Genomic DNA, 26090 nt, shown 5'->3' with positions numbered 1-26090 from the left:
TAGTCTAGGAATTTATCATGTCTAAATCAAGTCTAAATCAAGTCTAAATCTAGTCTAAATGAAGTCTAAATCAAGTCTAAATCAGTCTAAATCAAGTCTAAATCAAGTCTAAATCAAGTCTAAATCAAGTCTAAATCAAGTCTAAATCTAGTCTAAATGTAGTCTAAATCAAGTCTAAATCAAGTCTAAATCAAGTCTAAATCAAGTCTAAATCAGTCTAAATGAAGTCTAAATCAAGTCTCAATCAAGTCTAAATCAAGTCTAAATCAAGTCTAAATCAAGTCTAAATCAAGTCTAAATCTAGTCTAAATGTAGTCTAAATCAAGTCTAAATCAAGTCTAAATGAAGTCTAAATCAAGTCTAAATCAAGTCTAAATGTAGTCTAAATCAAGTCTAAATCAAGTCTAAATCAAGTCTAAATGTAGTCTAAATCAAGTCTAAATCAAGTCTAAATCAAGTCTAAATGTAGTCTAAATCAAGTCTAAATCAAGTCTAAATGTAGTCTAAATCCAGCCATGAGACGCTCCTAATATCATCCCATATTGAAGGAAATACATTAGAGTGTGCGGCATTTCGTTTTTGAGCTTTCGTCACGATCATCCTTAGTTTCAACTCTTCCTTCAGAAGTTTCGCTCTTTAACTTCATAATCTACATATCTGTACGAAAAGTTTGAACTATTTTTTAAGCATTAAAACAGGAGTTATATTGTTAATATTGAGAAGCCTGTTACTAGTAAACTACTTTACAATTACAGACGCTACTTCAAAATAGAAGACGATTACATTCTGCGCGTGTCCTTATGTCCATCTAGTCATGTATGTTGATTCTAAGATTTAAAGTCTGCAAAGTCACTGGTTTTCTTGGCTGACTCAGGCAACCCGTTCCATGCTCTAATAGCATTAGGAAAGAAGGAGCGTTTGTACAAATTTGTCCTAGCATATGGAACGAGGAATGTGCTTTTGTCTTTGTGTCTTTCTGAGTATTTTATTAGGTTTTGTTTTTGTATTTGAAGATTATGATTCAGTGTTTTATGTATAATTGGTACTTTTAAAGTTGCTAAGGTCAAAAGCAGTAAATTTATACTTAGAGAAAATTTTATTACGGTAAATAATATTTGTCATAGCACTGACAAAATATATATTTTTTTAATTTTTAGGCTGCTGGTCGATGTGCTGATCACATAACACTCTTGTACACTCTTCTAAATATTAACATAGAAACTGATAGACGTGCATTTGTTTGCCCTAAAGACAGCTGGGCATTGATAGATCTTAGTTTTAAAAATAAATTATCACAATTTATTCACGTCTTCTGAATTAACTTTCAAACAATACTTTGGAATCTATTTCAACAACATTAAAAAATAATCGACTATAAAGTGTACAGAAGGGTGTCATAAAATGAAAAGATGTTTTTTTAGGATTAAGAACAGATTGGGAAAACACTAAAGTTCTACTTAACTCTCCACACTTTATTTTTCACCAAGTCAGAACATATCGTATTTTATTTAAGTTTTCAGATACTGAGATTCCAATTAACTGATTAAATGCTTAAAGTATGTTTCACTTCGAAAAATTTGAGATAAAAGCTATTGGGCACTGAGGACTCAGTTATAATCAATAGAGCGGGCGCTGTAAGAGTCGTCAACGAGCAATAGTAGCTACAGACAGCTAAACCAACTTTAACACACACACACACATAATATGTTGCGGCCTAAACCCGAAGTGTGGCCATCCAGATCTAAGACTGGCTGGACATTTCTCGATACGGCCTAGGCGAAGGCCAATATCTGACGTACTTGTAATTAAAAGTGTGAAACATTTCAGCTTCATTTGACATTGGGTGTCAGAGAAATAACGTTTACAAACTTTTTTTTTCCAGACAAACAGACGTACAGACAGAGTGATTTGATATAAGCTTTTAAAAAAATTAAAATTAAAATCAATGCCAGCTATGCTGTGTGTTTCAAAACACCTTGCCTATAATATATAAGCTGGGAGGGGGTGGGATGTCAATGTCTTAGTTTCAGGTTAAAATCTGAACTATCATAGTTCGCAATATGTATTTACCAAAATAGTCAAAACCTCTATTTAAAAAAAAATAAAAATTATTAAGGTGGTGGAGAATGTTTAATATATGTAGCGTAATAGAGAAGAACAAATTACTCTTTGTTGTTTCTTTATTGTAATTATCGTCAGAATGTCTAGCTCTAAGATTGCCAGAGCCAAAACGGCTGCTCCGAAAGTTACGTACACTTGCTTGTGTTAGTACATATTGTAAGCATATTTGTCAGTTGGAAGGATGAGGATACTGTAATTATCGAAAGGCTAAGATAGTGGCTGTTTCATAAATATAACATAAAGGAACGTTCGGATATTAAGTAACGGCTTAAGGGGAGGGGGTAAACAAATTTGTTACGATTTGTTACAAGGGGGAGGGGGGGGCTCTGAAGATTTATTATATAACAACAAATATTCAAAGGAAATTAAAAAAAAAATTAAAATCATTTTGTCATTTTAACTATTGTGTTTTATGTTAGTTATGATATCACAACGTCGTCAGTCTAAAATTATTTTTGTAAACGCTCTTTATAAAATTTAAATTATGATAATTAACATATACAGAGGTCCCTTGACTTTCGCGGGTCCGACTTTCACTTACCACGATGTTGTAAAGGAACTTCCGTGTGCATGTGTTTGTGGTGGAGTATTAGTGCCATCCTTAAGTTACGCCCCTGTACTGTACCTGTCCAGGGGTTGAATGGGTCAGCCTAGAAGGGGTAACGTCAGGAATGTTGAACTTCAGTTGAACTTCTAGGCCTGTTGATGTAAATTGTGAGATAGAAACATAGTAGTGAATGCAATCTTCCTTACAGTCTTGTGTTATTTTAAAAGAAATATCTTTTATAAATTATTTTTAAAAAGTTAATTATTTCACTTTCAGAAAAGTTTAAAATATCAAGATATCGGATTTTCAATGATTATTTTAGTATTTGCGATCTAAACGTGATGGACGGACGGAGGAACAGACTTAGCACACACAACTAATAGCGTCTTTCCCCCTTTATGTGGCGGCTAAAAATGACTAGGCCCTTGAAACCTTTTGACCCAAAGCGGTCTAACAGCACAGCTTACAAGACAAGTATAATAATTCTACATTATTCTTATGATAAATAAATAAATGACAAAGATAGAGGCACATTTCTTATTCCATACGCTAGAACACATTCGTACAAGTGCTCCTTTTTTCCTACAACCATTACAAAACGGAATGGGTTGCATGAATCAGCCAGAAAAAAACAACGACTTAGCGTAGTTTAAGTCATTGTTAACCTGCATGACTAGATTGACATATGAATTGCGTGGGACGCAATTATCTTCTGTTTTGAAGTAACGTCCGTAATATATAAGATAAGATAAATAAATCAATAACTAGTTAGAGTGTTCGAGATGAACCATAGAAGTTCTACTACTGAAGGAGGTCTGATGAACTAGTTAATAATTTTACCAGCACTTTAAAATACTCTACATTGATTGGATGTCAACAAACCATGCATCCTTTACTCATCTGCTCTGGGCATCAGGGCCGTCTTAGGCCACAGCAGCCTATGCGGCCGCAGTGGGCCCTGCACTTTCATAGGCCCCGCGCGATGCGAACTCTAGGTGTAAATTATTAAATTAAACCATTTTAACTTATTAAAGGGTTCCTGGAATTCTCCTGAAATTATAAAATATAAGAAAAAGTCATGAAAATCTCCTGAAATTATTCAAATCTTCTGAAAACTGATGCAAATCTCCTTAAAACAGACAAAATTGTCAATTCTGGGTGTCATTCAATATGGAAAACGTCAATCCTACTCGCGATAAAAAAACAACAAAACGAAACAGCTTTGTCAGCTTTCATTGAATACAAATGTAATAATAAGCCGAATTTTAACCAAAGCAAGAAGTTCAAATACTTAATTTACTTTAGTAGTCACTGGCATACAAATATAGATTTAAATCTATCTCGACCTCTTCGAAAAAAAAAATACGATATTTTGCTAGTCTATAGTAAATCTAAAAGGCAAATCTGAATCTTTATCGGCGTTTTCTTGAAAAACTACTATCTACTGTAAAGTTAATTTAACAGTGATTTTTTACTTAGTAAACTATATATAAAATGCAAAGACGAATTTATTTTCTAATACAAAATCTTAATTTTCACTTATCCTTATTGCAACGCAAATTAGGCCCCGCGCAATTCGTTTCGCATAGGGCCCTGCAACCTGTAGGACCGGCCCTGCTGGGCATCAATGTCTACGCCCCCCCCCCCCCCCCCCAAAATGATCTTGAAATTTCGGTCAGCACGTCGACGTTGACATTGACATGTTGATGAATTATTTAATTCTCATTTCTCATTGTGTATTTAATGCAGCAGATTGAGTTACAAACAAAAAATATATTTAAAAAATGCAATGTAAGCGAGATAGTGGCCAAAATTTCTAGAATAATATTTGCTTAGATTTCTCTATATTTTGAAGAAATCATTTACATGTTTAAATTGAAAAAAAAATGAAAAAAATCCGTTAATTTTACTATTGAATTAAGTTTAGATAAATATCAAATACCTTCATTATAATCTCTAAATGGACAACAATTTTGTTGTATTCTAATGCCACAGATGTTGCATTGTTGTTGACATGTTTCAATATTTTTTATAGAGATAGTATAAGAAAAAAAGAGTTTTAATTATACAGACGAAAATGTTTAAAGACTCATCATTGCGCCAGATCGTTGACTTTTTGTGGGTGAGAATTGTATATAAGGACATACTCTTGCCACTTCTGATTCAAACCTTTTCAGGTCTAAGCTTTGTAGGTCTTCACTTCCAAAGTTCAAACTTAGCACCTGGAAGTCTTGACGTAGAACTATACTCTCTAGATAGTTTTCATTTTGGTGAGTACATTATTCGTAGAAATACATGTAACTCGGTTGAGATAAAGTTTTAATTTGCAAAGACCATTTTAAATAATTTTATTTTGTATCTCTTCTCGGTGGCTGAGTGAAGCGCTTGGCTTCCGAAATAAGGGTCTTGGGTTCGAGTCTCGGTGAAGACTGGGATGTTTCATTTAGTTATTTTAGGGTCTCTCCTGACTCCATACAACTCTAATCGGTGCCTGGCATTAGTTGGGAAAAGAAAAGGTGGTTGGTCGTTGTGCTGGCGATATGACAACCTCGCTTTACATCATCTGCCCCATAGATTCGAAGATCTAAAATGGGTACTTTACTTTTCAAAACTTATTATAAGGCTTGGTCTACTGTATCTAATAATAATTCTAGGTATCATAAGAATAATAAAGCATAGAACTTGATATAACGTATTTTTTGGACGACATATGGACATATTTTTACGTTGTGTTTGTCTTACATGTTTTGAATGTTCCTTCGGAAGAGATGATTTAATAAAGCATCACCTAAACGTCTCGTAGCAATGGGAATGGCTTGGACCAGAGTTCGATACCACGATAATTGAGACGACAATCCATAGCCAGACCACACGACCATCCAAAATTCTTTGGATTTTATGATAAATTATAAATGAGACAAAAACGTTATCAAAGGACATACTGGCCAGTCCATCTTATTCTTAACTGAATTTAGACATTATAATTTAAAGCACTGATAATATTTAGATATTCTCATTTATATTATGCAACTAGGTATCCACCTATACATTTCTTAATTCCCTCAACTTGTAAATAGAGATTACAAATGGCAAATAGTAGTGCATACAAAGTACTAGTTATAGCATATGTGTGTCCATAGCACTCAGCACACTGAGGTTTTGTGAAACCTAGCATGTCTGGACTTGGCGGCCTGTGCGTAACGTCACAAAACTAGACAATTCGGACAGAAAGGCAAATACCAGCACAGTTCTGTGGAGCACTCAAAAGCAGGACAAGACACACAGAAAGTCCCTGGTCATCCATTGCACCCAAACCTGTCCCCGGACTTCTTGACCAAATCTTCCTTCAGGAAAAGGATGGGCTTTAGGGCGAGAGAGTAAGGTCGACGTGTTGCGCGAATCCTCCTCACTTAAATCCAAATTCCACCGCAAAGTCACTTGTCACCCCCCCCCCCCCAAATACCAAAGCCCTGGGTGACAGACAAGCAGTGAAGCGGTAGGTGTGGGCACACTGGAAGCCGTAGCTGCAAGCCTGCATACAGACGGCTCAGGCCATATGGTAGTTCACCACTGACACAGAGCAGCAGTGGAGTCCGGGAGCCCTCCGAGCGGCTGAGCAGCCCTATTTAGGAGCGCACTGCTCACTTCCATAGCATGAGGACAGGGTTACAAAATGTGCCCCAAAAAATGCCTGCTCTAAACTACCCTAGCCAGCCTACCGCAGTTGGCGGGAACCCTACACAAGCGGTCGAAATGCATAGAAAAAGATGAGGATAGTTCCTCTTACAATAGCTTCAGCTGGAAAAACCTGCCCAGTGTGCAGCCGAACATTCGGGCTCACATAGGTCTCACCAGCCACATGAGGAGGTATAAAACCCAAGTGCAAAGCCCTCAGCCCCCTGGATGACAAAGTGGTCATCATCAAACCACGATGGACTATATATCTTATCTTATCTTATATAATACAGACGTTACTTCAAAAAAAGAAGATGATTACGTCCTACGCGTCATGCATTTAGTCATGCATATTAACCAATGACTTAAATTCTGCCAAGTCACTGGTTTTCCTGGCTAGCTCAGGCAACCCATTCCATGCTCTAATAGCACTAGGGAAGAAGGAGTATTTGTACAAATTTGTCCTGGCATATGGGACGAGGAATGTGCCTTTATCTTTGTGTCTTTCAGAGTCTTTTTTTTAATTTTGTTTTTGTATTTGAAGTTATACATATAGGTATATCAGGGTACGTCTAGCTGTAATAGTTAATATCATTTATTTGAACAGGTCTACAATAAGATGAATATCTTCAATGTTATGTGCTTGGCGTTCCTGCTAACCCAAGCTAATGGACTTTTATGTATGTCAACCAGACTTTACTTTAATCTTTTAACTATATGAATTGTTAATTACATTAACTAAACATTGTAAGAAATTATTTTAGATCTTGTGTGGGAAAATCAGTAAGCAAGCAAAACAATCAATAGTATTATTAGAATTCATTCTTATAATATTGTATTCTATCTATCTATCTATCTATCTATCTATCTATCTATCTATCTATCTATCTATCTATCTATCTATCTATCTATCTATCTATCTATCTATCTATATTTATCTCTATCTATCTATCTATCTATCTATCTATCTATATTTATCTCTATCTATCTATCTATCTGTCCATCTATCTATCTACCTATCTATAAATCTGTCTATCAATCTATCTATCTATCTATCTATCTATCTATCTATCTATCTATCTATCTATCTATCTATTGACCTATCTATTTATTTCTATCTATCTATCTATCTCTATCTATTTTTATCTATATCTATCATATATCTATCATATATCTATCTATCTATCTATCTATCTATCTATCTATCTATCTATCTATCTATCTATCAATCTATCACTATTTCTCTTTCTCTGTATATATTCATAATTTTTCTGTAGCATTTATTCTCAAAGGCTTGGAGTCTTTTTTCAGACTCACCGCTCAATGTCAAACCTTCACAATCTTATAGAGACAGAGGCCACTAGTGAAGAATACAGTTTTAATTTTAATATATGTATATTAATTTATTTATTAGTAGTGTTATGTGACGCTTGTGTAGAAAAGTGAGAAACTAAATTTCATTGTAAACTTGAAAATATGTGCATGATCCATAAGTGTTAAAAGTGTTTCCAGATGTGAACAAGTCAATTATCATCAAATCTATCGATACACTTTCCCTTACATTGTCATTCAAAATCTAATGTTATATCCTTTTTTTTTTTTCTTTGCCGCTGTAGTGGGAAATGTGGTGGAAAAAGTTCTGAACACTGGGGTCCAAACGACCAACACTATATTCCACAAGATCTGGTGTGCTTGGCTGGGAAAACTGATACCTTGCAAAGAGAGTGAGTAGCGATTTGTTTTGAAGACAATTATAAAGAGATGGGGCTATCGTTTTCAAAAAATACTTATGTATGTATGTATGTATGTATGTATGTATGATGTATGTATGTATGTATGTATGTATGTATCTGTCTGTCTGTCTGTCTGTCTGTCTGTCTGTCTGTCTATCTATCTATCTATCTATCTATCTATCTATCTATCTATCTATCTATCTATCTATCTATCTATCTATCTGTCTGTCTGTCTGTCTGTCTGTCTGTCTGTCTGTCTGTCTGTCTGTCTATCGATCTATCTATCTATCTATCTAGCTAAATACCTATTTATCTATCTATCTATCTATCTATCTATCTATCTATCTATGTTTCTGTCTGTCTGTCTATCTATCTATCAATATATATATCTTACATTTAAACTCAACAATTAATCTTATGTACATTTTTTCTTCTCTAGCCGCAATGTTTTAAAAAATAATAAAGATGTTATGACACTTTGCAGAAACTTGAATACTCGGTCGTTGGTTTGTAGCCCCAATCTGCTAGTACAACTAAACCGGTATATTCTAAATCTACAACTCGAAATAGACTTTAAAAAAAAATATTTTTATAAACAGAGCTGAATAGAATTTTTATTTCAAAATAAACACAGCTTTCAACTTTAATGTAGAAGTGTGTTATATCGGGTTCAAACCCAGCCCGCTGCCATCACCCGTCGTCCTGTGAGAGATTTGTACTAGAAAGTAGATTATTTTCAACTCTGAAGGAAGATCCTAAATATGTACCGCAATTTACAAACATTTTACAAACATTTAACAAACAATTTACAAACATATGTTAAAAATGATCTTGAACAATTTTAAACAAAATATTAAACACTATAAAAGCTACGTCTCACTGTCATTCATTTGTTCAGCTTCACACCACTATTTATGAACGCGAAATAAGACCGACGGACAAATCTTGTGTCTTTCCTTGACGGTCCGACAGACTAAGGGATAGGTGAAGGTGAAGGTTCAGAAAACCTTTTATCTAATACCACATCCGGCAAAGACAACCTTGTGAAGCTTGGTACAAATAGAAATATTAAATTTATATATTTCCTGAGGAGTAGGGTTGGTTCAGTTTGTGGATCTGATCTCTCTATATGTTTTAAACCACGAGTTCTATGACGTCATTCCTCTACTTTCATTATTGTATTCAAGAAAAAAAATAAAACGCTGATTGGAACTACAACTTTTGAAATGTTAAACGACGCATTTAATATTAAGTCAAATTCATGCTTAATGTAGTATAAACTTGATTTATTAAAATAAACTTAGAAAACAGCTTATAACATTAATAATGGCGTATATCTACGAGAGTCTGTTTATATTTCAGTGCCTGGCGAACATGGATCCTCAGGTAAGATCATTTCAAATCATTAATAAATATGTCCTCTGGGGCGCGCCGTGGCCCTTAAATTTTTGTTTTGTCTTTAAATATTTAATTATTTTAATAAAAAAGAAGCTCACCACGTTAGCGCATAGAATTTATTTTAGAGAAATAAAAATATTATTACTATTGTTAAAGGCGTCTTCATACTGCTTATCATGCTTAGCGCGCCTATTGTCCATATTTTTACAAAGCTTATATTAACTTTATCCTTCTGTCTGTCTCGGTAGCCAGTAGCTTTATTCCATTCACACACAAGTTGGGTAGCCAGTAGCTTTATGCTATTCCAGAACATTTAAGTTGGGTAGTCAATAGCTTAATGCCATTCAGCCACAATCAGGTTGGGTAGTCAATAGCTTAATGCCATTCAAACACAATCAGGTTGGGTAGTCAATAGCTTAATGCCATTCAAACACAATCAGGTTGGGTAGTCAATAGCTTAATGCCATTCAAACACAATCAGGTTGGGTAGTCAATAGCTTAATGCCATTCAAACACAATCAGGTTGGGTAGTCAATAGCTTAATGCCATTCAAACACAATCAGGTTGGGTAGTCAATAGCTTAATGCCATTCAAACACAATCAGGTTGGGTAGTCAATAGCTTAATAGCTTTGTGCCATTCCCGCACACACACAATTTGGGTAGACAAGTAGCCAATAGCTTTATGTCATTCACAGACTCAGCTCATCATTATTTCCCAATATACTGCTAAGTCGTATTGACATACATTTTAATTGTTTCATTCATGATTCCGTACATCTAACAAAAAAGGTCACGCATGCGCGGAGCGAAGCCTTAACGCACGTGCAGAAAGAACTCTATCCAAGCCAATATTTAACTCTAGATTAGTCTAGATCTAGGCTATCTCTAACCCAAGATTTTATTCAAAGATGATAGATCTACTTTATACTTTAACACATGAACATACAAAATAAAGTCTATTCATTTCATATTTTAATCAAATATATGTAGGCCTACAAACAAATGTTTTTATTTGAAAAAATTGATTTAGGTCGATTAGCTTTTTTGATAGCTCCATTCATACTATTTTTCAATTCACCCATTTGCTATACTTATAAAATTATTATTTCGTTTCATTGTTTACGAAACACTCTCAGTGACTATATCGACAGTGATACGCAAATTAAGACCCGCGGGCCGCGGATAACATATGGCTTGTATATATATATATATATTTGTCGGTTTTATGTTTTGATTATTTTACTCTTCAGCTCCTTTACCCACCCGGTGCGATGCCATCGCTGACATACTCACTATCGTGGATGCCTCCTCCAGCATCGGTCGGAACAATTTCGACAAAGTCTTGTCTTTGTTGGCTAACATGGCTGCATCTTTCAAATTAGGTCCCGACAGAGTCCGCTTTAGCTGCGTGGTGTTTAGCGACAGAGCCAGTATTTGGTTTAAACTAAATGACTACAACACCATAGAAGCTGTTCAGAAGGTAAGGATCTTCTAGGATAGTAGAAGTAGATTAGGTTGTTTAATATCATCTCATCTGTCCCTTCACTTTCCTCTTAGGTAGGGAGTGAATTAATTGTAATAGCATCCCCCCACTTATTCTGGTCAGCAGCTGTTCTTTCCTTGACTTTTTCTAGTCAGCAGCTGTTCTTTCCTCCACTTTTTCTAGTCAGCAGCTGTTCTTTCCTTGACTTTTTCTAGTCAGCAGCTGTTCTTTCCTCCACTTTTTCTAGTCAGCAGCTGTTCTTTCCTCGACCTTTTCTAGTCAGCAGCTGTTCTTTCCTTGACTTTTTCTAGTCAGCAGCTGTTCTTTCCTTGACTTTTCTGGTCAGCAGCTGTTCTTTCCTCAACTTTTTCTAGTCAGCAGCTGTTCTTTCTTCGACTTTTTCTAGTCAGCAGCTGTTCTTTCCTCGACTTTTTCTAGTCAGCAGCTGTTCTTTCTTCGACTTTTTCTAGTCAGCAGCTGTTCTTTCCTCGACTTTTCTGGTCAGCAGCTGTTCTTTCCTCGACTTTTTCTAGTCAGCAGCTGTTCTTTCCTTGACTTTTTCTAGTCAGCAGCTGTTCTTTCCTTGACTTTTTCTAGTCAGCAGCTGTTCTTTCCTTGACTTTTTCTAGTCAGCAGCTGTTCTTTCCTTGACTTTTTCTAGTCAGCAGCTGTTCTTTCCTTGACTTTTTCTAGTCAGCAGCTGTTCTTTCCTCCACTTTTCTAGTCAGCAGCTGTTCTTTCCTCTACTTATACTGGTCAGCAGCTGTTCTTTCCTCCACTTTTCTGGTCAGCAGCTGTTCTTTCCTCCACTTATTCTGGTCAGCAGCTGTTCTTTCTTCCGCTTATTCTGGTCATCAGCTGTTCTTTCCTCCACTTTTCTGGTCATCAGCTGTTCTTTCTTCCGCTTATTCTGGTCAGCAGCTGTTCTTTCCTCCACTTATTCTGGTCAGCAGCTGTTCTTTCCTCCACTTATTCTGGTCAGCAGCTGTCCTTTCCTCCACTTTTCTGGTCATCAGCTGTTCTTTCTTCCGCTTATTCTGGTCAGCAGCTGTTCTTTTCCTCACTTGTTCTGGTCAGCAGCTGTTCTTTCATCACTTGTTCTGGTCAGCAGCTGTTCTTTCCTCACTTGTTCTGGTCAGCAGCTGTTCTTTCCTCACTTGTTCTGGTCAGCAGCTGTTCTTTCCTCACTTGTTCTGGTCAGCAGCTGTTCTTTCCTCACTTGTTCTGGTCAGCAGCTGTTCTTTCATCACTTGTTCTGGTCAGCAACTGTTCTTTCATCACTTGTTCTGGTCAGCAACTGTTCTTTCATCACTTGTTCTGGTCAGCAACTGTTCTTTCATCACTTGTTCTGGTCAGCAGCTGTTCTTTCATCACTTGTTCTGGTCAGTAGCTGTTCTTTCATCACTTGTTCTGGTCAGCAGCTGTTCTTTCATCACTTGTTCTGGTCAGTAGCTGTTCTTTCGTTGACTTTTCTTGTCAGCTGCAGTTCCTCCCACGCCATTCGGCGCATTGGGCGGCAAGCTGTCTCCACAAAGATCTTTCGCTGGCAATGTCTGAAGCCTCGTCCATGAAGGTGTGACTCCAGGTTATACAAGGACGTCTATATTTGCTCTTTTCTCGTTTTGGCCTTCATGGCATCGCAACTCTTGGTGTGCGTAGTTCATTTTGTCGGAAAACATGTCCCCCAAACCTCATGCAACGCTCTGTCACAACCTCACTACGTGTTCGACTTCCAGTTCGGCAAAGGATTTATTTGATTATATATATATATATATATATATATATATATATATATATATATATATATAATCACGGCCTATTTTAGTCTTGAATCAACTTTGAATCATCTCACAGAAACGAGTCGAATGCTTAGGCATTATCTGTTGTTGGAACGATGTCAACCTCATAGCGATCCCCCCCCCCCCTTTTCTTCACGCAGCTGATATATTCAAAGAATACAATTTGGGATCAGTGTTGTATCAGGCTCTGCCAGTGTGTAATGCGGTATTTGCTGCAAATATTTGAATTTAGAGCTTTTTTTTTAATAGGTGGGTAGCCAACCTAGTTAACAAGCCCTTCCTACCCGAAGCTCACTGGCTTAAGAGCCGCTACTTGCCTTTACCCCTTCTGTTAGTTAAAACAGATGCGCCGGATCCAGTGTCTGAACCACACATAAAGGCCAAAAGTTAATTATCAGAGGCTTTTTGAGAGGCACGCAATTGGAAGCATTTTATAGATAGTGGAGTGCCTTTATCCATTACCTTTTCCAGTAATAACCACATTACCTATCTAGAAAGTAACACATTGATTAATAATTTTTATATTTACGTTAAGGCTTTCTTGAAAGCACCTTATTTTGGAGGTGCAACTTACACAGACAAAGCACTGAGTCTTATTCGGAATAACAACTTATTTGGAAGCGCCGCTGGAGGTAGAGCAAATGCCCCTGACATCGGAGTTCTCTTCACTGATGGCCAGTCCACCAACCCACTTCAAAGTAAGTATTTCTTGGACATTAGACTTAATAGTTGTGAAGATAGATAGATAGATAGATAGATAGATATATAGATAGATAGATATTAGGTAGGTAGAGTTTCTAGGTAAGATACTTTTAATGATTATTTTGTCAAATATTTACGAATTAACCTTTTTTTTTTTACCGTCTGCAATATCCCTTCCTAAGTGACTGATATAATTAGAGGGCGTGTAGTATGTACTTTGAACTGTCCTTTTGATTTCCGGTCTCTGGATTTGGCCTAACGCCATCTGCTGCCTTGAACATATCTGATCTCAGACGTTGTAATCCTTATCCTTGAAGAAACGTCTCAACACTTACTAATCACAAATCGTAAATTCAAATCGTAATACAAGTTCTCACAGTAATTATACATGTCAAAACTCCCATCTAGATTCGTTCTTTCTTAAGTGCCTTCATTTTTCTATGAGATAATCGTATGCTAGATAAATACTTTAAAATAAAGATGACTTAGATAAAGATATATATTTCTTGTGATAGATAAATACTTCAAAATAAAGATGACTTAGATAAAGACATATATGTCTTGTGATAGATAAATACTTCAAAATAAAGATGACTTAGATAAAGATATATATGTCTGGTGATAGATAAATACTTCAAAATAAAGATGACTTAGATAAAGATATATATGTCTTGTGATAGATAAATACTGTAAAATAAAGATGACTTAGATAAAGATATATATGTCTTGTGATAGATAAATACTTCAAAATAAAGATGACTTAGATAAAGATATATATGTCTTGTGATAGATAAATACTGTAAAATAAGGATGACTTAGATAAAGATATATATTTCTTGTGATAGATAAATACTTTAAAATAAAGATGACTTAGATAAAGATATATATGTCTGGTGATAGATAAATACTGTAAAAGAAAGATGACTTAGAAAAAGATATATATATGTCTTGTGATAGATAAATACTGTAAAATAAGGATGACTTAGATAAAGATATATATTTCTTGTGATAGATAAATACTTTAAAATAAAGATGACTTAGATAAAGATATATATGTCTGGTGATAGATAAATACTGTAAAAGAAAGATGACTTAGATAAAGATATATATATGTCTTGTGATAGATAAATACTTCAAAATAAGGATGACTTAGATAAAGATATATATGTCTTGTGATAGATAAATACTTTAAAATAAAGATGACTTAGATAAAGATATATATGTCTTGTGATAGATAAATACTTCAAAATAAAGATGACTTAGATAAAGATATATATGTCTTGTGATAGATAAATACTGTAAAATAAGGATGACTTAGATAAAGATATATACGTCTGGTGATAGATAAATACTGTAAAAGAAAGATGACAAAGGTCAAGGTTGATTATGCACACAAATATGTCTATTAACAGCTCGGATCTCCGCCAATCTTCTGAAAAGCGAAGGCGTCAAAATGTTCTCAGTAGGTATTACTAACAATGTGAATGATGCCGAACTCAGAGGTGTATCCAGTGGCCCTGAGTACGTCTTTAGAGCAAAGAACTTTGACGACTTGGCGGACAAGTTGGCCATTATTGTTAATAAAACTTGTGAAGGTCAGTGCGTCTTTCAATCTATTTTTAGTGCCACGTGAATAGCTGTCTACACACTGTCTTGTAGGGGGGCGTGATGGCTGAGCGGTAGAGCGCTTAGCTTTGAACTGATGGGTCTTGGTTCGAATCTCGGAATTTTTAGGCCACCCCCTGCGTCCGACTATCGGACATTAGCTGGGGAATAGTAAAGGATGGTGGTCATTGTGCTAATTAAAATGACCTCCTCGTTAGCCGTGACGTGGGCCACAGAAAGGGATGACGTGTTCATCATCTGACAAGGGATGGAAAGGGGGGGGTACTACACTAACTTATTTCATCCAATCATTTGTTCAAGATGTTTACTTTGTGAACACTTAAGGAACAGTTTTTAAAAACTCAACTAGTTGACTTGTTACAAAACAAATAAAAAGAATACTTATATAAAACTTTTTTTTTTTTTATCTACAGTAGCCATATTTACAAAAGCATAACACAGATTCTATGCCTGTTATATAATTATCATACGACGAAATCAAACCATTAATTATGGAAACCGATATAAGTGTGAATGTATATTTTGGTTTTCTAAAATTATAATGCTTTGTTTGGTGTAATGCAAAAATTGTATGACATAATTTCTATATGGATAATAAAGATTATTTTTCTATTATTCCATATGGATAATAAAGATTATTTTTCTATTATATTATTATCATACATGTCGGAAATACTGGGAAACAGCTTTTTGTTTGGTGTACTAATTGAAGGACGTGATAATAAGCGAAGTTTTAATTATTTTTTTTTTTTTATATTTTCAAAGCGTTTCCGTTTTTAACACAAAATAATTTCTATATGGAGTTACGGTTAAGTTTACACTCTTTAACTCACAACTTATTTAAAAACAAAATGGGAAACTAACTAGCAGTAGCGTAGATAAGGATTTGGGGGGGGGGGGGGGCAGGGGGCTTGACTATTTTAGGGGCCGCTGCATTTTGACATTTGACATTTATGACATGAGATAATGACGTAATATTGAATGTAACAACACATTTCGGACACCCATATGACCCCCAACCCCTTGAGTGAGGGCCCGGAATGATTTTCCGATTTGGACCCACCTTCCCCTACCATAGCTACGCCAGTGCTTACTAGCGATGATAAAGAAGACTGGTTTAAAAAGACCAACTGCTACGCCTAGTGTTATTGTTAAAATTTGAGCTCAATATTTCTCTATTGAGCTGGAGACAGTGAAGTTCAATTCTAGCTTTCTCGACAGTGTTGAGTTTATCGTGAAAATATCCGACTTCAAATAGTATAATGTTATCTGTAGTGTGTAGTGGATCTATTGTAGTGATAGTGTTGGACCTAGATCATCAGTATTATCATCATTTTCATCTGTCATCTTCATTCGTCGTAGAGGTGCTATGACAGTTCGCATAACCAAACACCCTCCACTTTTCCTGGCCTGGAGATGTTCTTAGCAGGATGTTATGAGATAGACCGGTCCATTCTGTCAAGTTGTCCAGCATGATTTTCTTAAGAAGAGATTTCTTCGTTTCCCCGCCCCCCCCCCCCAACTGTAATTTCATGGATGACATGGATTGATAGAAACATGTGTCAACATTATTTGGTGTTTCTAATGACTGTTTATTCAAGTGGTACTCGACATTTCATTAGCACTTTGGGGCTATTAAAACTTTCGACGCACATGTCACAGGCCGAAATAATGCAAAAAAAGTCTTGAATCCAATTGAGACCACAGACATTGACCTGCTACGTTGCAACCTGTGGGCAGTTTAGAACAATAGCTCGTGGCCAAGTCATAGGTCATTGTTCAGGCCGTCTAAAAAGATTGGTCTCGGTCCAAAGGACTAGTCTCTTGGCGACATTTTATACACTGCGGCTAAAGATTTCGAGGGCAGTGTTCAAGCCGTCTTTAAAGATTGGTCTCGGTCCTTTGGACTAGTCTCTTAGCAACTTTTTATACACTGCGGCTAAAGATTTCGAGGGCAGTGTTCAAGCCGTCTTTAAAGATTGGTCTCGGTCCAAAGGACTAGTCTCTTAGCAACTTTTTATACAATGCGGCTAAAGATTTCGAGGGCAGTGTTCAAGCCGTCTTTAAAGATTGGTCTCGGTCCAAAGGACTAGTCTCTTAGCAACTTTTTATACACTGCGGCTAAAGATTTCGAGGGCAGTGTTCAGGTCGTCTTTAAAGATTGGTCTCGGTCCAAAGGACTAGTCTCTTAGCAACTTTTATACACTGCGGCTAAAGATTTCGAGGGCAGTGTTCAGGCTGTCTTTAAAGATTGGTCTCAGTCCAAAGGACTAGTCTCTAAGCAACTTTTTATACACTGCGGCTAAAGATTTCGAGGGCAGTGTTCAGGCTGTCTTTAAAGATTGGTCTCAGTCCAAAGGACTAGTCTCTTAGCAACTTTTTATACACTGCGGCTAAAGATTTCGAGGGCAGTGTTCAGGTCGTCTTTAAAGATTGGTCTCGGTCCAAAGGACTAGTCTCTTGGCGACATTTTATACACTATGGCTAGAAATTTTGAGGGACAGCGTAGTTTGTGTATCTTTAATGTTATTTCAAGAATTAAAAAAAAAACAACATCAACTCGTGCTTAATCTAAATTATTTTAATTCTGAAGAGAACATCTCCGTGTCAATCCAATACACGTAAGATTACTACAGATAAACGTTATTTCCAAATGTTTGACATATTTAGAGGCTGAAACTAATTATTTCTAAGTTTTATGTTTTTTTTTAATGTGCTTTTCAGCCAGCAACGGAGTTCCAGAGACACCAGAAGGTAATGATACTAAAGTTACTGATACTCAGATTTAGCGAATGAAAAAAAAAGTTTAGGTTATTAAAGGCTAACTTTCTTTGCAATACTATAGTACTTTGTCTTTGCAGATATTTAAAACGATTGCGATGTTTCGGAATGAACATGAAAAGGTTAAATCAGATTTTCAATAGCTTTTAGTGTTTTTTTTTTTGTTTTTTTTTTTATCTTAACGTGGTGGACAGGCCGACCAACAGACAAAACGCACAAAAATAAGTGGCGTTTATCCTGATGTGAGCACTAAACAAAACAAAAAAAAAATAAAATCTGATTATTTAAACTTTTTCATGGACCTAGTTTAGTTTGTTAACATATTAAAACATTATCTCCCTTACATTTATGTATTGTTTTAGAATCGGTGTATTTTATGAAAAAAATCGCTTTCATAATTAATTTGATAAACTAAACGGTTTGTTTTTAGAAAACGAAAAGTAGCCTTTGCACCTAAACTTTGCAAGCCGCATCGCATGGTGAAATAATATTTTTCATTTGTCTTCTAGTTTTTGAGATCTGAGTGTGACAGACGGACGTTTATCACAAACCTAATAGCGGCTTTTCCCTTTACGGGGACCGCTAAAAATTAGTGGAATTAAATTAAATTAAATTTAAACTGTGTTCCAAATCTCACATGTAGGGGATACTGATTTTTTTTTTGTATTGTAGTCAGGCTATTACGTAGCACACTGTATACAATATATAAAGTTAAGTGTAACTTAGTTCTCGTTCATATTGTGTTTGTGGTTTTTTTTACAGAGACGGAGCCCCCGACCACCGAAAGCACCACCACTTCCACAACAACTACTACAACAAGTAATTAATATAATTAATAAATTAAATAAAATTAATTAATTAATACAAGTAATCAATAATTGATCAGATTAACAGAAGTGTTGTTATTTCAATCAAGAAAACTTGGTTCTCTTTCATATTGTGCTTGTGTATTTTTACAGAGACGAAGCCCCCGACCACCGAAGGCACCACAGCTTCTACTACAACTAAAAGAACAAGTAAAATACGTTCAATGATTATTCTGTTGTTATTCAATGAAGAATGCATTTTAATAAAACCTACAATAAACATGCATATATGTACCCTGCGTGACCGAATACGACAAGGGACGTCTGGGCCACGAGGCCTTCATCAGCTACAAAACAAACAAAAAAAGGCAAACAATTAATACAAAATAGGCTGGTGTGAACTTATCTGTCCGATCGAGGTAGAAAAGAAATGAGACGCTGGTGTAAAATCGCTGGAAATTTGAATGGGGTGTCTGACATGTAAATACGTTTTTTTTTCGATCTGACGGGTGTTTTTGTCATTACAATTTTGTACAGCAGTGACGAGGAGATCAGTGGTACACACTAACCTCAACAACCAACACACTTTTATTTCAAATGAGATAGACACTAACACTACATATTTTTCCAAATCATCTTTGCCTGACATTACCACCCCTTCTAATTTCTCGCGATTTTACACCAGCATGGCCCATTTCTTTTCTGATATGTTCACTTAAGCCTATTTTGTGTTAATTGTTTGTCTTTTTTTTTTGTTTGTTTTTGCTGTTTATGAAGGCCTCGTGGCCCAAACGTCATTTGTCTTACCTGACCCCTTAGAGTACATATATGTATGATATTGTATTTTCTATACAGTCGTTCACCTCTGCAACAGTATATCTTTGTGTTTAATCAAACATGTACATCATTATCATAATACCATAATTATGATCATGTACTTATATTCCAGCTACTACGACAAAGGCCCCACCACCAGAGGTGATTCCTTGCAGAAATATAACAAAAGCTGACATCATGATCGTCGAGGACGCGTCTACCAGCATTGGCCAAGCAAACTGGAACATTCAGACCCGATTCGCTGCTGACGTAGCAAATGCATTTACTGTGGGCCCTAATGATGTTCTTTTTGCCGCGCTTATTTTCAATCGCAATGTGACCAGGAACTTTAATTTTAATACATACACCAACAAAGCTGACGTCGTCAAGGTAAGTGTATAAAACTACGTTTTGAAACTCATAGCTTGAAGGTAAAGGAGTCGCCCTGAAATTCGCACAGCCTGTTGCAATCTGCATATTTAATACATCTTCACCTTCGCCTTACCCTTAGTCTGTTGGACCCTTGGTGAAACAATACAAGATATGTCAACCGACTTTCTTCATTTCTTTATATCATTTGCCTTGGATAGAAATTCATTCACTGACAGGCCTGTCCATTCTTTGATGTGGGAAGCGTGGTCGAGAGGCCAAGTGCTTGGCTTGGCTAAGGGGGCTCGAGGTTCGACACCCGACTCAGGCAGAGTTGTGTATACTGCTCGCCTAAAGGCAGCACGGAAAACCAGCTCCTAGATACCCCCCCCCCCCACTGAACATCTCTTCGATCTCTTTCTGACCCATTTAAGGTCCCCAAAATCTAACGGAAACTCATAGAAACAAAATGAGATGTGGCAAGTCCATTCCTAAAGTCCGGATGAGCCTATTTCCTATATTAAATTATATCACCGGCGTTACACTAAAAAAGAAGATAATTACATCCTACGCATTTCATGTGTCAATATAATCATGAATGTTAATAAATGACTTAATCTTAAGCGATTTCGAGTGATTCACAACCCTTAGGGGAATATTCGTCGCAAATGGAAGGGGGGTTTGAGATACGGATTTTATATAGCAGTATTTATAAAAGATTAAAACTATTTCTCTGTCTTCTGTTTCTTAGGCTTTGTTGTCTATCGTTTATCCCTACAATCCTGGGACATACACACACTTAGCATTTTCAGAGATTCGAACCAAGAATCTATTTGGCACACAATGGGGTGGCAGAGAGGACAGCAAAAAGGTTGTGATTGTATTGACGGATGGCCAGTCCGCTTACCCAGATAAAAGTAAGTGTGTTTTTATTACGGGCTAAAGGAAAAAAGATGGCATCTTTTAATACCATTGATGCATTCGTGTGACTTGTACCGTTACTACAGTATTAGCTAATTATATATATATATATATATCACTAGTTTTTAGTTACTAAGGTATTTTGTTTAAATCTAGTGTCTTGGTCCCAAGTAATGGCAATATTTTCCGCGCTTGTTTTTTTAAGTCTTTTAGTAAGATTTTAGTAAAATCACTAAATTTAGAAAGCCTTCAGGACAGAAGGCTCAAAAGTAAAGTAGCAATCATACATAAAACACTGAACCATAATCTTCAAATACAAAAACAAAATTTAATAAAATACTCTGAAAGACACAAAGATAAAGGCACATTCCTCGTCCCATATGCTAGGACAAATTTGTACAAATACTCCTTCTTCCCTAGTGCTATTAGAGCATGGAATGGGTTGCCTGAGCTAGCCAGGAAAACCAGTGACTTGGCAGAATTTAAGTCATTGGTTAATATGCATGACTAAATGCATGACGCGTAGGACGTAATCATCTTCTTTTTTGAAGTAACGTCTGTATTATATAAGATAAGATAAGATATGACTATATATATATGTCTTTGTGTAGGTAAGTGTGCATGTGTTTTATAGTCATATGTAAACATATTGACATATATATGATACCTTATATTGTCATAGTTTCTAATATTTATAAAAGTATTTGATAAGAAAAAAAAAAGAGCATGTCACTCAGGGATAAAAGAAACATCAATTAAATCCAATTTTCAGCTATCACAGAGTCCCAGCTCCTCAGGGACACAGGTGTCTTAATCATAAGTGTTGGCATTGGAGTGACCAATACAGCTGAGCTGGAAGCCATGGCCAGCAAGCCAGAGTACGTCTTTACCACTGGTAGCTACGAGACTCTGGACTACATCAAGAATGACCTGGTCCAACTGGCATGCAAGAACTGGTAAGACGAGTGTCATGGTTAGGTTTTTAAGTCTCCTAGTTTCATGTTCTAACTTTTTAACGAAACCCACAGCTCAGACGCAACTAGTGTTTGTTTCCCTTTTTAGACTTGTATTAATAGGTTGTCTCTCTTCCTATATCTTTTGTTTTCTTAGAAGTCACTCATAAGTAGATGTTGTTTTTTTCTGCAGAAGCGCTGGAGACATTTCCGCTCATAACACTTTATTGCTTTTTTTTGTGTGCATCTTTCATGTTTCTAGAATATGCTCATTGCGCTCTAGTTCTCCCATTTCTATGTTTGTGTAACACGTTCGGGGGGGGGGGGGGTATGGGATATTTGGAATAACTTTCCAAGCTGCCTGTAAGGACCAAACCAAAACAACTCATCCAGAGTCAAATCTCGAATACTAAATGCCATATTCCAAATCGAGATTCGAACTAAATCCTCATCCCTTAGGCTATTTTGGAATTTAGCTAATGATTCTTTTTCCAAAGATATACATCAACTAATCAAATTTTTAGGTGAATCGTTAGAGCCGTTTTCAAGAACTGCGTCCTCCAAGGTTTTTGTTTTTCTCACTGTAGAATTTGCAAGGTGAATAGAGAGTTGTAAAATGAGGTAATAAAGTGGAATTTTACTTCATATCGTCCAAGAAAATTCTAAAACGACTATAGTTCATCTCAAACACTTTTCATGTGACTGTGGAGCCCTATTTCGGAGAGGCACTCCCGTTCACATATATTGCAGGTCAAGGTAGCTTTTGCTTTGATGGTAGAGGAGCAGGCCACGCTAATGTTTTGTCACTGTCCATAGCTTTCTTGGTCAACACCTCTTTTGCAAGGGGGTCTTCCCAGCATCTTTACAGTACTCAGACAACGCCGCCTGCGCTGGCTCGGACATATTCACCGGATGCAGGACAATCGCATCGCTGAAGTCCTTCTTTACGGGCAAGTTTGAGTCAGGCTCAAGAAAAACTGGTCGCCCCCACCTAAGTTACTGGATGTAATAAAACGGAACCTAAAAACAGTGAACATTGGTACTGGCCATTGGGTAGACTACCATAATTCGCATTATTACGATTAAGACTAAGACTGCTTTATTGATCCTTATGGAAATTTGTTGTGATTACAATGACTATTTCCTAATATAAGAGACAACACCACAGAAACATACACATGAAAGGTCGTTTCTTAAAATAGTATCAACGATAACATTAAGAGCCAGACTGAGCTAGTATATTCATCTATTGTCAAACACATCCATGGGACATAACAATTAACTATAACATACTTGATAAAACTTGTGAAGACTTCAACTGATGTTTATTTACAGATTGGAGATGATCGTCTTGTCCCTCCATCCGTCGTTTTAATTATCAGTCTATTCAATAGACTTCTTTCTACAAGACAAGCACAAGCCTTATTCTTCTCCTATCATGTACGCGTATTCTGTCTGACTACGCCACGACCTTTCCTGTTGCTAAAAACAATACACAATATATTTATTTACAAAACTAACATAATCTCTTAACTAGACTAGGTCACTACTATATATATATACAGGGCCGGTCTTAGGCCACTGCGGCCTCACACTTTCATAGGCCACGCACTAATTCTAGGTGTATATTATTAAAATAAAGTATTCAAATTTATTTTACAGGGTTCCCGCGGCTTCTTGATTTTCCAGAGGCTCATGGAAATCTCCTGAAATCGTAAACATCTGAAAAATAGACAAAATTGTCATATTGAGGTGTCATTTAATTACTTGAGCGTGATCTATGTAGGAAACAGAATTTTTAGGATATACTATAGTATATTTTATTTATATATATTTATATATATTTATATATTTATATATAAATTCGCTACACCCAAGGCTCGTAAAGTTAACTTGATCGTTATATTTTACTTAGTAAAGAATGAATAAAATTTAACGTCGGATTTACTTTCTAATACAAAATCGTAATTCTCACTTATTATCTTTATCCTTACCCTGACTGAGCCCCGCGAAATCTGTTTCGCATAGGGCCCCCGCATTTGTTAAGGCCGGCCCTGTAAATATATATATATATCAGAGCATAAACCGTGGACACCCAACTACCCCTTTGCAGACACTGCGCCCACCCCTTTGAAACCGTAAACCATATCCTCTTTGAAATTTGAATGCCCCTCCCTAATCCACCTTAGGCAGACCCTACTTCCACTACAGCCCAACATAACCAACACCCTGTACGGCAGTGCTGAACAACTGAAGAAAACAGCACACTTTTTTTCCTTGGCACAGTCTGCAAAAGAGCTCACAGCTCTGCAGCAATAAAGCTGGCTAGAAGAAGAAGAAGGAGAAACCGTGGACACTCAGGATTTCGTAACTTATATATAGCTATTATTTCTCTTGATCAACATCTAAACATGGCTGACATATTTAATTAACGCTTTAAAATTTTAAATAATTTTTGGTATGCATGTTAAAAGTTTAAATATTTTTTTAGAACTTTAAAATACAACTTTGATATTTATTGAAAAAAAAAGTTTATCTATACACACACGGAAAAACAACAATATTTGAAGTTTAGTATTTTGAAAATAATGTTACTGTTTCGTTTCTTTTTTTCTTTGCAGAGAATTTTTTTCTCCAGATGTCATGCCAATGTTTAAAAGAGCGGCTTTAAAAAAAAGTAATAACACAATTGAAAAACACATTTTAAATTAAATAAATACAAAAATAACAATAATGAAAAAATTGTTCAATGTTTTTTGTTTTTTTTGTTTTTTAACATTCTTCTTATCAGCTTGCATGGAAACAAACAAACAAAAAAAAGCAAAAATAAGGGTGGACAAGGATCTTGAAAACAGCTCAAAAATATTTTTTAGAAATATGACATTTGACCTATATTTTTTAAGAAAAGACTCCCTAGCTAATTTGCAACACAGCACAAACTTTGGTTTGACTGATATGTTTGTCAAAGTATAATGTAATAAAATTAAATTTAGTCTGGATGTCTAGATAATCTTGAGCTTGAGAACACATTTGTCAGACGGTATTCCCGGATGTCTTCAGTAAATAATTTAATATATAAATAGACTATCAAACATATCGTTAAACATCTTCTGAGAATCTTCTATATGATAAATCTACAACCAGTATTCTAGTCTAGACCACTGTCTTTAATTTAACCATTTCTGCATCGTCGAACTAGAATTGTACATACTCTAAGTAGATTGATAGATTGGTGTAACAAAGGCTTTTTTTAAGGGGGGGGGGGAATGGTAGGAATCGGATTCATGTAAAAATGTTTCATTTTTTTTAAATCTATCCTTCATTAGTTATTAAGAGTACAATTAATTGTTCTGTTAGTCAGCTTCACAATGGAGGCATCGTCTTTAAAAAAAATAATGTTTTTTTTTTTATAGACATTTCTTAATTTAACAACAGTATATAAACATATATAATATAAATTTATATTAAACGATGGCTAACAGGTAAATCACTTAACTTCGGAACCGAGTATTTTGGGTGGTAATGATAGGAACCTAACTCTAATAGGTATCTAACAAACTCTGTAGTCCTTGAATTCTGGTATAAGTTAAGTTAAATTGGAACGACCCACATTATTTATGTCTTCTTCTCTCTTTCTCTTTCCTTCTGTCTCTCCTTTCTTTCTTCCTTTATCTCTCTCTCTGGATCTACTCCCCCCCTTTTTTTTACACCAGTGTCCCAGTTGTGTGATTATCTTGTTTGGGTTTTGTTGTTGATCCAAATACTAGAGTACGATCTCACACGGATCTTTTGCTGGACCTGGAGCAGACTATGACAGTGATGTATAGACACCCAGACTGAGACATAAGTTGACACCAACACTACAAAAACTTGGAAGGAACATTAAACTTGCGAACAATAGGGCTCCAAATACCACGGCCAGTGATACCGGCAGGACACATCGCGGATCTTTAGATTTATGTAGGGAAAAGTGGTACTAGCAGAGTCCGGGTGACAAGACGATAATTAGAGAATAAATTAGACATAGCTTAAGGACTATAAAGTCAGAAACAGTTTGAGATAAGGAGGGGGGGGGGGACGACTCAAACACGGCTAGGTGCTGGACCAGACCGATGTTGTAGGAGTCGATGTCGTATTGGTATATACAACTTGTGTTGTAGTTGTTAGATACAGAAACAGTATCAGTGCTTCTCTTAAGGACACGCGGTAAGACGAAACCATTAATCTTTTCATTAATGCACTTTAGGAAGTTACGAGTTGATTGTTGATTAAGTACTTGGCTATTTGTAAGTGTCTGTCAACTTATATCTAGGTGACGGTCAGAGACGGTAGATTTATACCAGTACATGTCACATCAAG

General features: G+C 36.0%; 1 protein-coding gene across 1 annotated transcript; it reads left to right on the top strand.

Annotated features, from left to right (window-relative positions):
* The first annotated feature begins 4819 nt into the window (after positions 1-4819).
* LOC106052603 (collagen alpha-1(XII) chain-like) lies at positions 4820-24481 on the top strand. The gene is made up of 14 exons (XM_056003909.1): positions 4820-4938; positions 6951-7023; positions 7960-8067; positions 9439-9462; positions 10726-10955; positions 13293-13455; positions 14872-15054; positions 17810-17839; positions 18629-18685; positions 18826-18882; positions 19622-19878; positions 20609-20774; positions 21551-21734; positions 24353-24481. Coding segments are annotated over exons 2-14 (1521 nt in total). The 5' UTR covers positions 4820-4938; positions 6951-6962; the 3' UTR covers positions 24354-24481.
* The last annotated feature ends 1609 nt before the right edge of the window (positions 24482-26090 follow it).

This window comes from Biomphalaria glabrata, chromosome 11, assembly GCF_947242115.1.
Source record: "Biomphalaria glabrata chromosome 11, xgBioGlab47.1, whole genome shotgun sequence".
Lineage (NCBI taxonomy): Eukaryota > Metazoa > Mollusca > Gastropoda > Planorbidae > Biomphalaria > Biomphalaria glabrata.
The sequence above is the reverse complement of the archived record's forward strand: the minus strand, read 5'-3'. Positions and strand labels throughout refer to the sequence as shown.

Coding starts and splice junctions, on each gene's coding strand:
- LOC106052603 (XM_056003909.1), top strand. CDS start 6,963: ATGAATATCTTCAATGTTATGTGCTTGGCGTTCCTGCTAACCCAAGCT. Junction 10,956..13,292: donor CCATAGAAGCTGTTCAGAAG/GTAAGGATCTTC, acceptor ATTTACGTTAAG/GCTTTCTTGAAAGCACCTTA. Junction 20,775..21,550: donor GTCCGCTTACCCAGATAAAA/GTAAGTGTGTTT, acceptor TCCAATTTTCAG/CTATCACAGAGTCCCAGCTC.